Raw genomic sequence first — 14043 nt, forward strand, 5'->3', positions numbered from 1 at the left:
GCAAATAATCGGAAATCCGGGAGCTAGCATTTATTACAAACACACACACACACGCTCACCTCGTCGCTGGTACATGTAAATGGTGTGTTGGCACCTTCCGGCGTCGCTTTCCGATCCCCCCTCACCCGGATGTTTACCCGGATGCTACAGAAAAGCTTCCGGATATCACGCCACGCCAGCGAGATCCTCGCTTTCATCTCGAACTCGATATTCATGATCGCTGAAATCGATCCCCGGCACCTTGTTCGCGTCTCGAGTTTATGGCGCAATATGGCGAGATGGTGAATGCCGAATGGTCCTCGATCGCCACGGCATGCCGTTTGTGGTTGCAGCAGCACCGTCAGCAACGTTGGATCTGCACCTCGTCGTGTATAATCTAAAAACAATGTTTTTCCAATCATTTCCTACTCGCTGCACACCATCGCTGCTGCTGCTGCTGCTGTCATGTCAGGGAGCTAGCTGCTGAGGACGACTGGAAGCGACTTTTTGGACATGGTCGCTGTCGCTGTCGGTGCTGGGACCGTTTGCACTGACATCGACCATCGTTGCTGCACACCGCGCAACGATGTAATCCGATTCCGTTCCGTGGTGGCAGGACCTGGGACCGGGCGAAAACAACCGCAAACCGTGTCAACAGTCCCGATGAGCATATTTCCTACGACATTACATACCGGGCGAACGGATTCACTTTCAAGAAGAGCGTGAAGGACGTGGAGAGAGGTGCTAAGGAATCCCTTTTCCCGGTCTCGCGCTTTTCATGGAACCGTGGAAAAATAACCTCCATTGTGTGCCAGTGTGAGAGTGTGTGTGTTATCAGCAACAGCTCTAAGCTTGAGTGCTTTTCTGCATTTGTTATTTCCTTCCGACACTTCCGCATCACAGTAGCCCAGCCCAAGTGGAAGGTGGAAAACATCCAACAGGGACGGAACCGAATCCCACGCCTTCACGCCTTTACGGTTCCGTGGATTCCGTGGCCTTTGAAGCCAAAAGAAAGACGAAAGCGAATCAACCGCGTGACCATTCTATTTTCACACAACTCCATTGTAGTGGTGCGTCGCCGTTAGTGTTGTGAACAGTTTCTTATCCCCGTGTGGTAAATACACAAACAAGTTGAGCGTTAAGAACGCCACACAGTTCAGCTGTCTTGTGTTGTGTGTGTGCTTTTGGTGTTGAGAATTTTCCGCGTAATCCTGGCCAACCGTAAGCCAACAGAGCGAGAGAGAGAGAGAGAGAGAGAGAAGAGCGTCGAAGCCACCTTGTGTTGCCACCGCCCGAAAAAAGCTCATTTTTCATTGAAGTTATTTATCTTTCCTATAACCTCGTTGACCAGCCCCCCAGTGGGGTGGCGAATCGTTGTTTTAATTGCAAACCAGCAGCGCAGAAGCAAAAGCGAATGTGAGGTGAACTACAGAAAAGTAAAACAAAAGCCCCTCCAAAAAAAAAAAGTAAAGACCAAATCGGAACGAGAGAACGAGAACCACAACCTCGGGGTTGGGCCCCGATGGAGGGTGGCCCTCAAGTGTGCCACTCGGTCGGTCGGTCGGTCTGATCTCCATCCATTTCGTTAATCCTTTTCGAGATTAATTACAGCTGGACGAGTGGACGAGGCGAGTGCGATGAGGTGTGAGGTAATGCGTACGAATGGAGATTAATTTTCGTTTCCATCAGCTGTTTGCAATGCCCTCATTCCATTCGTCGTCTCTCTCTGCTTCTCTCTGTTTCTCTCCTTTTCGCTCTCTGGGGCTTAATTCCCCTGTCTCCCTTAAAAAAAATGGAAGGAGGCCCAAAAGCCGGACTCATATTCATCTCGCCAACAGCATGCAGCCCAACAATCTTCACACCAAACCCTCCAAGTGAAACTTTTGCGTCGCTTTCCCCCCCGCTCCGGAACCGAAGCTCCGGGGCCTCCGGAACTCCGGAAACGGGACCACGAGCGACGAGGTGAGCGCTGGACTCACTCGCGAGGGACCTTGCCCTCAACATGGAAAACGTTTTAAAACGAAATAATTGATGAAAATTTCGACTCATCTTTCGCCGCCATCTCTGGCCTCGGTTGCTCCTCTAGGACCATCTTGATGAAAGCGTTTTAATTAAAAACTTTTTCCGCTCCACGGCGGGCGCCCATATTAAACTCCAAACCCCCCCACCCTATAATGTGTACATCATTTTCCTAACTTTTTCCTTCGAATTTTTGTTTCGTTACAGGCCTTTCCCATGACAACGGCGACGACGACGACGGCGACGCCTCCTTGATCGTGGCTGGTGGTCACCGACAACCGGCTGGCGATCAGCGCACCATCTGGCGCCCCCCGGAACAGCAAAGTAAACACAGGACGTGATGCAAAAATCCGGAGCCTCCACTCGTCTGATTGATTTTATGTTTTGCTCGCGGAGGGTGAAGTGGCCACGAAAATTAAATTAAGTGTATTTTAAGCGATGGAAAGCCCTTGGACTTTCGACGCGGTGCGACGACGAGTGGCCATTAGAGGAAGAAAGAGAGGCACCAAAAGGGTCGCATCTTCGTTGCCACGACCGGTAAAAAGGCTTCAAAAGGGCTTGAGAGCATCCACTTGGCACCGGGCGAACCCGGAAGTGGATTCGATGCCATTTCTCCCCCGGGGGATTCGGGTTTACAGGTAGAGCAGCCAAAGAGCGAGAGAGAGAGAGAGAGAGAGAGAAATGGCTGCCCATTAGTCACCGTGCCGTCTATCTCGCGCCTGGATTCGGATAACAAGCTTCATCTGGAGTCTGGAAAACGGAAAAAAACCAAAAGAAAATCCCTTTCCAGAGGACAAACAGTACACGAACTGCGTGCGCTTTCGGGATAACTGGTGATAATTGTGATTTATTCTACTTATGTTCCAACGTCCCCGGGGACACCATTCGACAGAAGACGGGCCACGGAAAGTGCATCGCGACGCGACGTGTTCCACTTACAGCTCGTGCCGGAAATAATGAGCGATCCAAATGTTTCATGTTTTTCCCTCGTTTCCTTGTTACAGCACCAGCTTTATACGCGTGTGTGTGTCTATGTATGTGTGAGTAAGAAGTGTGTGTGTGTGCGGGATCGTAAGAAGTTCAAAGCAACTTCCACTTCGAGTGTTCCACCTGTTCCATTTTGCGAAGTGCGTGCTTCATTACCGCGCGTCGTCGCGAGAAATCGTAAAGATTAAACTTTTGTGCAAAAGTGTGACCGCGTAGAAAGAGACACAGAGACACAGAGAGAGAGAGAGGAAGGGAGGAAGAGACCGCGGGGTCGACGCGGAAATATATTATTATTAATAGATGGGCACCGCATTAATAGGCCGTCCGGCATTTTCCCGCAAGAAACCACCCTCGGGTGTTTGGTCGTTCGTCGTTTGCCGGGTTGTTGACATAAAACAAAGAAAGCAGAGCCCGGTCACCGGTGCCAGCGGTGGTGGTGCCAGTGGTGGTATGCCCCGCGGTGTGGCCGCGAAATTGGTACAAAAATGAAAGAAACGCGAACCCTCGCGACGCGGGAAAAAAAATCTCCAGCGCCTGCTTCGCTAGTGTAGTGTTGGTGACAGGCACGAGACGCGAGCAGCACAGCATAAGAAGAGCCACCCGAGCATGCAAATTGTTGGTGGGCCAAAATAGAGCATAAAACACACAATACAAATATCTTTAATGAAGGTAATAAATTCGAGCCTCCGACGGGGCTCCGAGGAGTAAGTGTCTCCTTCTCGCGTCTGCACTGTGAACGAAACGAATCAGGAGGGGAGGGAGGAGAGAGAAAAAGCTGCGGCTCTGAAGCTCTCAAATGAAAGGACTCATAAAGGACGGCGGACGAAACAAAGCGTCGCGCAATAACACTTACTTCAACGAATCTAATAAAATCTGCCACGTCACCACCGGCACCAGTACAGGGTGAGGCGAGAGGGGCGTAGGTCGTTCTCTTTCACGCCATATCTTCGCGCCGCATTTATCATTTGGCAAGCCCGCGGCTAAGCCGAACACGTGGCACTGTTGGGTAACGAATTAACGACGAACGAACTGCCAAGCGGAAAAACAGCAAAAAAAAGCAAAAAGAAAAACCATGAAGGCAAATGGAGTGTGCAGTGCTGTGCGAAAAGGTGTCCAAATTAGCGGCCTCCACCAGTGCCGCCGCCGCGCTGAAGACGTCATTGCAAAATAGCGAAAAAGGTTAAGGAACCGAACCGACCGAACCGACGTTGTGAAGTGAGGAGGACAGAAAAAAGAGAAAAAGAACCGAAGAAAACAGACGAAAGTGAAAAGAAGAGTGGTGCGCGAAGGGCGTGAAAGTTTTGCGACGATAATTCGCGCGTCGAAACGACCGAACGGCAACGGGAACCTGATTTGAGTCAACCCAGTCTAATGCTAATGGCGCCAGCGATGGCGCCACCAAAGAAGGACAACACATTCATGGGCGGTGGGACGGGGGTGGTCCACGAGCTGCTGCTACCCGGCCCGGGCCGGCCGGCGGACTGTAATCCGTTCATTTCCACACCATCGAACAGCCTGCTTTCGCGAACTTTGCTCGTTACCACCTTCCTGCTGCTTACGCTCACCGTCGGCCAGGTGGTGGTGGTGGTGCAAGCGGCACCGAGTGCCAGTGCAAGTGCAGCAGCTGCGGCAGTGGCAGCGGCAGCACCAGCGGCAGCAACCGGAATTGAACGACCAGATGGCATCAAAAGGCACCATTACGGTGAGTAGCGACTCCATTAAATATCGGCAGCAAATTAATACTTCGCTTCGCTCTTCACACACCATTTGACGGCCACGAACGTCGGTTTTTTGATAACTTAAAACGAGACTTCAATGTACCAGCACCACCTCGAGAGGCGGCTAATTCGCCTGCGGAAAAGAGTAGTGCATTCAATGATGCGCAGACCAGACGCCGAGACCGAGACCGAGACCGCGAGAAGACCATTTAATGCTTGTTGTTGTGGTGCTGCAACACTTCACTTCGTTTTGGCCAAGTGGCTCTGGTGTAATCGGGCACTCTGTTGTGAAGATCTCGGCCCGTTTTATGTCCCCAGATTGCCGGAAGTATAAAAACACATGACACCATCATTCTCGAGCCGTCGCCCTATTTGTCGCGGCGCGTATTTCATGCTCGAGGCACACGCCACCAAAAAAAAGGTAATTGAATGAGCACGCTCGCTGCGAAAGGCCTGGCCAAAATCGTTACAAACAAAAGCGCGTCCTGGCGGCGCGCGAAGAGTGGTAGGATTCGGAATTGCCGCTCACGAGCGATAAACAGATCCGTTTCAGGCAAATCTGTTTGCCTTCAGCGTTTCCGGTTCGGTGTTCGGCGGCTGTGCGGCTTTCTTTCTGGTGAATTGTCTTTCTGCCTTGTCTGCGTGTGCTGGATTTCCGGGCTGGAAAAGCCCCTCTACTCGTCGCCGAAAAAAAAAAACAGACACACAAAACCCCCGGAACGCGAAAAGCGACCGAAATGGGTTGCAACATTTGCCAGTCGAGAGCCAGCGTTGGTGACATTAAATGGATGCGATCAGAAACAATTTCAATCGGTACGACAATAATTCTTTCCTCTTTTGGGCCCCCCCGGGGTGGTCCGGAGTTTGTGTGCAAAAGCTCGCACTGCTCTGCGCTGTTCAGCTCTGCTTTCTGTGCACCGAGCAAAAAAAAACCCTTCAGGGTGCCCATTTTCATCGACTTCCGGTGCCGATCGGATTGGCATTGCGACGCGCACACAGACACGCGAGAGAGAGAACGGTAAAAGATGGTTTATCTGTCGCCTCGGTACAGAAGAGGTGGCAAGGGATGGTAGTGCTGGGAGGGTTTTTTATGCCCATTCCCTGCCATCGTTGTCGTCGTCGTCCATCACGCCAACCGGGACCAACCGGGACGACGACGATGCTACCCAGGAATGGAATGGAGTGTGAATTTGTACAGCATCGTACTGCTGGTACCGGTTCCTGGCAGGACCTGCTCGGTTCAGGGTGCAAGAAAATAAAACAAATAAATCCCCGGAAATACATTGGACCCCGACGACGACGACGACTGTGGCCCCGAGCATAAGCTGTTGTGACGCGGTTCGCCAGCTTTTTTTTTGTTGCCTTCTTTTCCATTTTGCCTCGAAGGAAATTTGGCCACAACTGGGACTGGGGCGTTCTCACAACAACATGTCGCACTCGCTCGCCTCCGGAGGTTGGTGAGAAAGATGTCCACCATAAAACATTAAACCACCTCCGGGCCACACCTCACACACATACGCAGCATGATCATCTGTATCAGAGTACGGAACATGTCGGAACGGGGTAGCGACACTCTCCAGTGATGCAGTTCTTTAGTTAAGTAAAGCATTCTAAGCTAAAACGTGTTCAAACTTTCATCAGCTTTTAATTGATTTTTTGTTCAAGCACTTTGCACTTCCTCCCTCGTGCTGCTGATCAATTGAAGACCATAGACTGGGGCCATGACTTCTCTCTCTCTCTCTGGGGTCTGGATTCCCCAGAGACCTCACAATCCAATTGCCATCTACAAATACACCGAACCGACTGACAGGGTGCGTGGTTGCGTGGTTGTGGTGAAACTTTGATTACTTAATTATACACTGACCCAGTTCAGTTCGGTACAGAGTATAGTGCAGTACAGTGTGTGTGTGTGCGGTGGTCATGGCGCACAAAAAAGCCACAAAAACGACGAAGACGTGTGTTTGCTCTTGCCCACTGCACAGTGTGCAGCAGTTCAGATCTTACTTTGAAGTGAATCCTGCGAGCTGGAGATTGGATATGTTCCGTTCTAACATCCGGATCGAGATCCTCGACAGCTTCGTAGCATCTGGTTCAGTGTTTGCTACGATCTGGGGCTCGTTGCTTTTTTGTTGTATTTATATTAATTCTGTTTCCGAACCTCGACCTTTATTCGAGACACACTCTCGCTCACACACACACACACAGAGGCACGAATACATGATTCGATTCGATCAATCCCCAATCCTCACACCCTCGCCACACAAGGTCGCCCCCATCGGTAAGCAATTTCATTTACTGTAATCAATTTCACCGATCGGCACGCAAGGTCCACCCCCTCTCCATCCTCTTCCTCTTCTAGGTCCCTTGGATCCGTATCCCGGGTCTATCCGGTCGCTCAATCCCTCGGTCGGTCGCTCGGTCGTTCGGTGATGGGATAAAAATTAGCAACATTTTGTTGTCGAGCGTCGAAAAAAGCGACAAATCCCTTCTTCCCCTTTCTCTTGCCACGTCAAACACGGGGTTCTCTCCTCCTCCCGCACGGATTCTCGACTAAAAATCTGATTTATTCCGTTTTCGATCACGGCACCACGGCGCGGCATCGGTAAAAGCCAATTTTCCTCTCCCGAGGCCACTGGTTTCGAGGGCGATGGGGTACCGGGATAGGGTTTATTGGTAAACACACACACACACACACACACACACACACACACACACGGGCACGGTCGCGGTGGCCCTAAACACGCAGTCGATGTCTGGAAATCGACGAAAAAAAAAAATACGGAGCCCTCGGCACAGGAATGCCTCGTGAAAAAGCTTAGTTGGCGTTGTAGGAATTGGGGGGCCCCATTTCTAGGCAACCAGCTTCAGGCCAGGCAGCAGGCGTAACGCACCGCATATGCAGGTCACGTGGCAATAAATATGTTTTTGTTGCAAATGGGAATCCAGCGCGGTTCTGGTGCGTGGCAGAGTAGGCCAACCAGCCGGGCAATCCGCCGGTGGTGCCGAAGCCGGATATATCTCGATATGTGTTGGATGAATTCTATTTTTTTCACTCTCTCTCTCTCTCTCTCTGCCTCCAAAAAACCGTTGATGGGGAATGTCATGCATCGAGAGCAGCGGAGAAGGAGGAGGGGAGGATGCTAATGGAATTTTCGACGGCGGCGACGACGCAAGTTTTTCGCGGGTACATTAAATCTGATTTCGTATCAATCGTCTCGTCTAGCTCCGGGTGTCGAGTCGAGTGTGCGCTCTGGGCGTGGATTATGGGAAACGAAATCAAATCTGATCACGAAATTTAAGGCAGATTGATTTTGCAAAATGCCAATGGAAAACGGCCGAGGATGGAACGGGGAACGATTCCATGCGACCGCAACATATGGATTTTGATGGAAATTATTCCAAAATTCTCGTATAACCTTCGTATGTCACTCGTGATTTGGCGAAGGAAAGCTTCGATTTCATTAAAAAAATAAAACGGAGAGGGTAGAGAACCAATTTGACGACGATTCGAGGCACGAGGGCATACGTGCCATGTAACAATTCCGATATTCCGATATTCCGAAATGGTTTGTTGCATTGCACCTTCCAGAAATAATCCCCGCCTCGAAATGAATGATTTTAGATTCAGGTTTAGATTAGCCGAGGGGCTGGAATAAATTTCGGATAACCAATGATATAGAGAGCGAGAGAGAGAGAGGAACGTGATATCGAAAACGAATTATTGAGCAATTTTATGCAAAACATAAAACAGACTCCGGGCAGATTGTCCGGAGGATCTTTTTTCCTTATCAGAAATCCCTCCCAACACTTAGCCACTCGAGGCTCGAGGTGAGTCACATGTAAAATAATTTGCTCTCGATCCCCATAATGATCCGTTCAATAATTCAAAACACACACACACGCACCGTGGCCACTACGTGTTGACCATCGGAGACCGGTCAACCAACCAACGGCCTGGATACGACGACGAACATATCCTAAGGGATCAATTTTTGGGGAAAATTAAAACGTCTCTCTGAGGCTGCTGAGGGCCGGATCGTCTTCCGGAATCGGAATCGGTTGCCATCTTACTACCTTCTTCCCCCCTTGGTGCTAACCTGCCTGCCTTCCTTCCTTGCTGCCTGACTGGACTGGAATCGTTCCGATAACTCATAAATACGGAAACAACTCCCCGGAGGGCCCGGTGGTCCGACACAACCCCTGCCAGAAACGCTTAGATATGGCGATAGAAGAGGGTCATTTTGGGGCGAAATTCATAGATTGGAAAGTTGCTGATATCTTTCTCCCTGCTCCTCACGGTCCGGGGGCCAATGGCCCGATCCGATCCGAGCCATTCTCACCAGCTATGACATTTTGAAATAATGCCCCAGGCCTCCCGGTACCTTGCCTTGTCCGGTCAAGAAAAAAGGGAAGGGAAAAAAGCCCAAAGGCCAAAACGGGAGAAAGAAAAGGTAAAGCCAGCTTCATCAACGGGTCGACCGGGGGAGGGGGAATCGGGGAATCGATTACTGCTCGCACCTCGCCCTTCGCTCCCTGTTTTACCCCGAGGACCGCCATCATCGAAGGATTTTCCGATTTCCAGTTCGAAAAACCGCCCCAAGCCAGATCGATTTCAATTGATTGTTTGTGTGTGTGTGTGTGTGTGTGTGTACGTGCGTGTGGTTGGTGCCTGTCCAGAAATAGTTGTCCAAAATCGTGCGAACCGTTGGTGTGAACCGCATATTTGCGGTTCCACAAAACGGTCACGATCCAACAGGATAATTGTACGAGCCCCGCAGCCCCAAAGAAGGCAACACAATGAACTGTTTGTTAGTGTGTGCGTCTGTCGGAGTGTGTGTCTGTGGTGGCACTTGGGTAATTAAAATTTAATTTCATTTCGTTTGCTCCCTGGAATGGTTAAAATTCTTGGATTCTCCAAAGAAGAACGCAACCGTTGATCGCTTCCGAGCACCGAGTACATCACAAACAGACCTCGAATGACGTCACGGCACGCCAACTTCCCGTCAGTTTTACCTACACAAAGGCGCGAACAGAAAAGGCTACTACGATGAGAGGATGTTGATTATGATTGAAATGAACGAGCTGATGGCCACCGCCACCTGAGGCGCGCTGCTACCACTGTACCGCGCAGTAGGCATGAGGCGAATGTTAACGATTAAAACTAATTGTTCTTACCAGCACCTCAACCTCCCGCGAGTATCTGAAACGTTGCTCATCAATTTAACACTTCATGGCGGTACACGGAAACAATTTGTTGCATTAAATCGCCGGACATGAAAAGCTCAATTTGCCATTCGCATTCAAAGCAAATCAAATAGAAAGAGCTCGTCTCCCAAACTCCCTCTCTGTTTGAGTGCGTTTATGATAATTTTACAACATTCCTTCCACTACTCGAGATCGAGGACCAACTTTTGCTGAAGCGAGAAGAAGATCGATCAGACGAACGGACGGATGGACGGACGAACGGTCGAACAATGCGATTACAAAAACATGGCCGCTTCTTGTGTCGTGTCCATGGTGTGGCGCTTCTACAAAGTTTTTCCTTTCTCCACCATACCACAACCAGGCTGCTGGCTGTCTTCACCCAAAATTCTATTATATTCATCAGCAGCAACAGCAGGAAGCAACGAGAGAAATCAGAAAGAGAGAAAGCGAGAGAGGTAGGTTGTGTCCACGGTGATCAACGTCTTTCAATGGTTGTACCTAAAACCCACCGCACTAATCGCGCCGCTTTGGCAACCATTCATCGCTAATCTCCATCAATTCATGGCCAGCAAGACGTGACAGACGACGAGCGAGCGAACGAGCGAGAGATCCTTTTGTCCTGTTGTCCAATGGGGGCCATGTCAACAGCGAAAGTTGTTCCTTCGCTTTCGCGCCCGACCGCGTACCACCGCAGTAGTAGTGCTGCACATTGTTCTCCTTCTTCTAATCCGGACAATGCCTCCATGGCTGGCTGCCGTTGTGTCCGGGGTCCGCCGCGCAGAGAGTATTCATTACGAGCCTCAAAGCCACCGGTCTATAGCGGTCTGCAGACGGGACGGTACAGCACACGGACGGAGCGAGCGAGCGATCGAGCGATCGTCGCTAACGATGGATTGTGCATGAATGCATAATGCATTCACGTTTTGTCAAAATTTTCCCATTGCCCCGTGAAAATAGGGGCGCCAACCGGGAGTCCACGGTGCAAATCTCTAGTAGTTGTCGAACCCTTGAGCTGTGGATCTGCGGCGTGAAAGAGATCCCTCAGCGACACCATTCTCGACACACACACACGCGAGAACACGAACACGAACAGGAGAACAGTCGTTAGTTAGACCGTGGAGGGGCCACTGTCCGGGGCCATTGTTCCCATTAGTGACACAAGTTGTGCCAAACTTCGTCTTCGTCTGGCGTGGTCGTGGCCATGCCATGCCTAAGATATAATCCCGTTGCCAGGCACGCGAACTGATGACCGTAAACCTGTGGCAGGCATGTAAGTGGCACATGGATGCAGTATCGATGCAACCAGCAGTCTGAAGCCGATGCTGAGCGCCCTCCACCCGGTGACACCGGAGAATAGAGAGTAATTGAATGAAAGTTTGGTCGACGAGGGCGACTTCTGGTGCTGCTGCTGCTGCTGCTCATGCTGGTACCATATCATCATCAAGCACCCTCTAGTGCTTCACATGAGGACCAAGATGCAAAATTTGGCCACAAGTTTAAGCGAACAGCGAATTCTCTCCAAAGTTTCTGCTCGACTTAGAAACTAGCTGGACCCATGCGGGGAGACGTGCGCTACGGAGCACCACCGCTTTGTCGCTTACGTTTTTTGGGTTGTAATTTATTTAAATTATGAATGAAATAAAGATACAGCGGAAGAGAGACCTTCCTTCCTACTCCACTCCTCGTGGCCTCGATCGGAGAAGAGAAAGTTTTCAGCAAAGCGCACAGCAGCGAAGGCAGGAGGGCACTGTTCACGTGGCGTGATTGAATAATTAAATAATTTCCCATCCGAGCGGCAGGCAGAGGCAACAATGCAGCCAGCAAGGGCCGGGGCAAGGACAATGCTGTTGAGTTCATCCCCCTATCCTGCGTTGTGCTATGAGTCTCTGTGGATCGTTTGACTTTCTTGAAAGGACCTTAAGAAGAAAAGGACGATCAGTTCGTGAGGATGTACAACGTGTGCTATTACCCTCCATTCGATGGGCTATGCTTTTGGTGATGACCCTGGCTGTTGCTGTTGGTTGGGGGAGGGATGGATGATTCTTAATTCAATTTATCGCTGGAGTTCGAACTTGGTTTGGAGAGAGAAGAAGCCGAACAACAGTCGACGGACAGATCATCAGCAACCACAATGAATGGTCAACAGATGAATTAGATTACAATTACGGTGGCATATATCGTGAGAGGAATGTATCTAGGAGTTGATATCCAACAGCAGACATCGACATCGATACACTGTTGCTGTCTGATCTGATAGTGGATTAAAGCTGATATCTGAGTAAATCAGTCAGGATGATGATTTGAAATATGTTGCAACAGGAAAACACTCTCGTTTGAGAACTGCTGCTTCATTTTTCCTGTTTGATTGTGCTGTATATTATTGTTGCATCTTAGTACACTTTGGGTTGCTATGCTGGGTAATATATAAAGCAGAGCAACCAAGTGAAAAGATCAGTTTAACAGTATTGTTGAGAATAAATACGTTACACTTCATCTACACGGGCGCGAGAAAGCTGAAAATGAGATGAGAATGAAAAAGTTGAGAATGTCAAATCCCATACAAATGGAAATGTAAAGATACAAGTAGGCTGTCACAAATGTATGGGATTTGACATTCTCGCCTTTTTCATTCTCATCTCATTTTCAACTTTCTCGCGCTCGTGTAGAGAGTCGGTTACAGATTGCAAATTGTTATCGAAAGTAAGTCAATCATTGAATCCTATCCATTGTTTTTTGATGAACTTGCATTAAGTTGTCAGTTTATTCGATCACTTCATTGAGTAAATCGCTCTATTAAGGAACGATTCCTTCTGCTAACATAGTAAGTTAGCTATTGCTTGTCTGACGCAAACCATTCGCATACAGTCCCTAATACCTCAATCAATCAGGAGAATGTTTTCGCTGAAGGAAAATTGATTCAAACGATTAGTTCGCGCGACAGCACCGCCGCCGCCGGTTGCGGACGAAATCTCATTATTTTAAGCCAAACTAGCGCGTTTCCGCTGTAGGCCATTTCGCTCCCCGCTCCCCTAGCCCATGGGCGATCCTCAGCCGGATTAGGGTAGTAAGTGAGCTTCGATTCAATTTGCTCTGCCCTCACTTACCACAACCGGCCATGCGTCAAATGCGCACGGTTGGGGGAGGGGTTTGAGAGGGAGGCATCATCATCACACACACACACAGCCACGCATACGCGGGACTACATGAGCCCACGCATGAGTTTCATTAATAATTATGCTCTCCAAATATCTCATTTACTGCCGGAAATAATCTACTCCCGGGACCATTTTCCTCTTCGCTCACTACTCGTTCTCGGTGCTGCGTCGCGATTAAACTGTTCCCATCGGTGCTGTTGCCCAGCCACCACCCTCGTCGTCGCCATCGTCGTTATCTTGTCCAAGATTCCCTCCCCCAATGGCCGCCTGGGCCGGAAGACCGGCAGTCGCTTTAGGCCGCAGGACCAACAGCCGTACACCGGCGGACCGATTAAGCGGGTAAAACGTAATAAACATTTTTCATTCCCTACCATTTTCCCCGGTGTGGCGGCCTCTCTTCGGAACGGTATCGGGACCAACCGACCCGGGCCAGGCGGAAGCCGAAAATCCTCTCCAAATCCTTCCACTAAAGTCCAACCGAAGCTAGTTCGGTGGAGAAGGTGGTCTGGTGGGAGTCGGGCTGGGTCGCGTCGAAGGCCCTCCCTTATCGAGGAGGGTTCCGACATCCGATGCCGAGGGCCCCACCGCCATGAGGGGGATCGAGGAAAGAATAATCTCCGCTGCCATCGAGCGTATCATTAATATTTCTTATGATGATGTTGCGTGGGTGTGTTGGGGGTGCTAGTCGTTGGTGGCGATGCTGGCCGTGGTTTCCTGTTCGATTTATACGACAGACCACACCAACCACACGGCCAGGGTACACGGGTTTGCCAGGACACGGCAACCCACGCCATTCGCAATCAACACCCCCGGGAATGAGCGAGAGAGAGAGAACGTTGAACCGAAGACCAACTTTCAACGGTTGGCCAAAGGGTACTGCTACGAGCTGGTGCTAGGTAGCTGGCAATTTGCGTGCCACAAATCCATTCCACCCCGGGAGGCAAGCAACACGCATTAGACAATGGCGCATCGCACCATTT

General features: G+C 50.1%; 1 protein-coding gene across 4 annotated transcripts in view; it reads left to right on the top strand.

The window, feature by feature from the left end:
- Nucleotides 1-3055: 3055 nt before the first annotated feature.
- Nucleotides 3056-14043, top strand: part of LOC125952770 (uncharacterized) — a 68709-nt gene continuing 57721 nt past the window's right edge. For all 4 annotated transcript variants that reach the window (XM_049682473.1, XM_049682474.1, XM_049682475.1 and 1 more), the window contains exon 1: nucleotides 3056-4687. In XM_049682473.1, the coding sequence (XP_049538430.1) occupies nucleotides 4357-4687 (331 nt within the window). In that variant the 5' untranslated portion in view covers nucleotides 3056-4356. The remainder of the gene's footprint in view (nucleotides 4688-14043) is intronic.

Source organism: Anopheles darlingi, chromosome 2, assembly GCF_943734745.1.
Source record: "Anopheles darlingi chromosome 2, idAnoDarlMG_H_01, whole genome shotgun sequence".
In the NCBI taxonomy this organism is placed as follows: domain Eukaryota; kingdom Metazoa; phylum Arthropoda; class Insecta; order Diptera; family Culicidae; genus Anopheles; species Anopheles darlingi.